The 2447-nt window shown below is 34.5% G+C and overlaps 1 protein-coding gene across 1 annotated transcript; it reads left to right on the top strand.

The window, feature by feature from the left end:
- Window positions 1–216: 216 nt before the first annotated feature.
- Window positions 217–2242, top strand: LOC139823451 (putative nuclease HARBI1; the record flags this gene model as incomplete). Its single annotated transcript, XM_071796011.1, has 5 exons — window positions 217–786; window positions 877–960; window positions 1042–1288; window positions 1644–1970; window positions 2098–2242. Coding segments are annotated over exons 3-5 (706 nt in total), but the record flags the coding sequence as incomplete, so codon positions are not given.
- Between the last annotated feature and the right edge of the window lie 205 nt (window positions 2243–2447).

The following is a 2447-nucleotide window of genomic DNA, read 5'->3' as shown; positions in this document are numbered from 1 at the left end:
GTTTCCCACCTCGACCCCTTGACCCCTCGAGAAGCGATAAGCGTCACCGCCCGATCGAAGCGCGAGTGACCGACGTAACGAGCGATGCGTTCCTTTTTTTTCAGCGATCGCGACGCTGGGGCCTAATTCTGTAAACGTTTACCGATGGTCGTCGGTGTCGTTAATAGCGTCGAGCGACACGTATCGATAAAAGCTATTCTATACGCGTCCTAACGACGAACGCGTTTCGACGACCGTCAGTCATGCGTCGGTCATGACCGACAACGTCGGTTATGACCGACAACTTTTATCGAGGTACCCCGGGTAGGACGAAAACGTTCTACCGACAACTTTTAAACCGTCTGATTGGTCAGCGAAAGAAGTAAGAGTTTATAGGTTATAAAGAAAAGTGTCTCGCCTCGTGTCAAGTGTATGTACGCGCTAGAGACGTAAGGATACACGATATGTACACATATATTATTATTTTTAATTGGGGATCACAAATCTGAAAATAATATAACAAATTTTATTTACAACATAAAAATGGAACAAATTATATTATATTAATATATGTGTACACGCGGTATGTACACATATATCAATTATTTTACAACAGTATTTTGTGCACGATTGTTACAATTATCTAATATATTTGTTTTTTTATATCTCGCAGCAGCAGGTACTTATACTGCAGTTTTCCTAGCGAAGGGCGTGCTGAAAGGCCAGCGAATACCAACAAAAACTGGTCATCATCAAGAGAAACGATAGTGTCTTGTGCCAAGTGTACTACAGACATATGGATATACGGTATGTACACATATTAATTCTTTTATAACAGTATTTTGTGCACGATTGTTACACACACAAGCATCTAATATATTTCTTTTTATCTCGTAGCACCAGGTATACATATACTCCAAGTGTGGTTGCATTTACTGACAAAGGATTTACTGAAAAGCCAGCGAATACGTAAATAGTTAGGTATGTAAGAGTTGCAAAAGCTGTCACAGTAAGTTGTTTATAGGAATAATAGCGTAATGATATAATTTTCAACGCTTGCAGCACTGCAAAGAAAATGGCACACAAGTTTCTCGCTTGGGAACATTTGTTGTTACAAAACAGAGTAAACAATATGGAACGTCGTGTACAAAGAAGGGAGTGGCGAGATAATCATGATCCATTTGAGTTATCGGATGATATGTTTATTAACTTATATAGAGTAAGTCCAGAAATTGCTATGGATTTGATAGACATTTTGGAACCACGATTGCAACGTCAACGTATAGACGGTCTTAGCACAGAACATCAGGTATGAATTATTTAAATATTTCTTGTGTAAATATCTTCATTAGGCTTATCGATTACATATTAATAAGTAATGCAGTTTATACAGTTTGTAATATATGTTATTTTGAAATATACAAAAGGGGTCTGGTAATGAGACGTTTAGCAGAATGTTATTTATTTTGCAACTTTTTGACGTTTAATGTTGATTCAATATGCTATATGGAAAAATATTGTTCGTTAAACATTAAGAATTCAAATAAATCACAACAATAATGTAGATTTTTTTAGTTAACTAAAATAAGAAATTTTTAATGGTAATGTTATATATTATATTTAAAATTATAATTGAAAGAATGAAAGAAATTTTATTTTTATAGGTATTAACTGCTCTGCGCTTTTATGCAGTTGGGTGTTACCAACGTGCAATTGGAGAACAATGGGATATTGCTGTTAGCCAACCTACTGTCAGTAGATGCGTACGAGCTGTGACCAACGCTATTAATGACGTCTTACTTTGTCGTTGGGTACGATTTCCCATGACGGACATTGAACGTTTTGCAGCTAAAGAAAAATTTAGAACTGCACCTCAACCCTTTATGGGTGTTATTGGAGCAATCGATTGCACGCACATAAGTATTTTAGCACTTCGACAACATGAGGAGGCTTACGTGAATCATTGGGGTGACCATACACTTAATGTCCAAGTACGTAAAGTACTTATAACAAAATGTATTTGTAATGTATGCCATGACTAGAGGTGTTAAATTTGTAAATAATTTGTAATTTGTTCCACTTTTATGTTGTAAATAAAATTTGTTATATTATTTTTAGATTTGTGATCCTGAATTAAAAATATTAAATGTGAATGCACGATATCCGGGTGCCCGGCATGACGCGTATATTTGGTCAAATTCTCCCGTACGTCGAATCATGGAACGACGATATAACAATGGAGAGCGCAATACTTGGCTGATAGGTAAGCTGTATGTTATTAACTTTATTAAACGAACATACATATAACTACATATATAAGTATAATACATATTATATTTACACATGTAGTTATATGTATTTTTATTTAATAAATAATATATATATAAAATAAATAACATATATATATATATATATATATATATATATATATATACTTGTTTCTAGGTGACGATGGTTATGGACTTGAA

The sequence above is a fragment of the Temnothorax longispinosus genome, unplaced genomic scaffold (genome assembly GCF_030848805.1).
Source record: "Temnothorax longispinosus isolate EJ_2023e unplaced genomic scaffold, Tlon_JGU_v1 HiC_scaffold_1003, whole genome shotgun sequence".
NCBI lineage: Eukaryota > Metazoa > Arthropoda > Insecta > Hymenoptera > Formicidae > Temnothorax > Temnothorax longispinosus.
The sequence above is the reverse complement of the archived record's forward strand: the minus strand, read 5'-3'. Positions and strand labels throughout refer to the sequence as shown.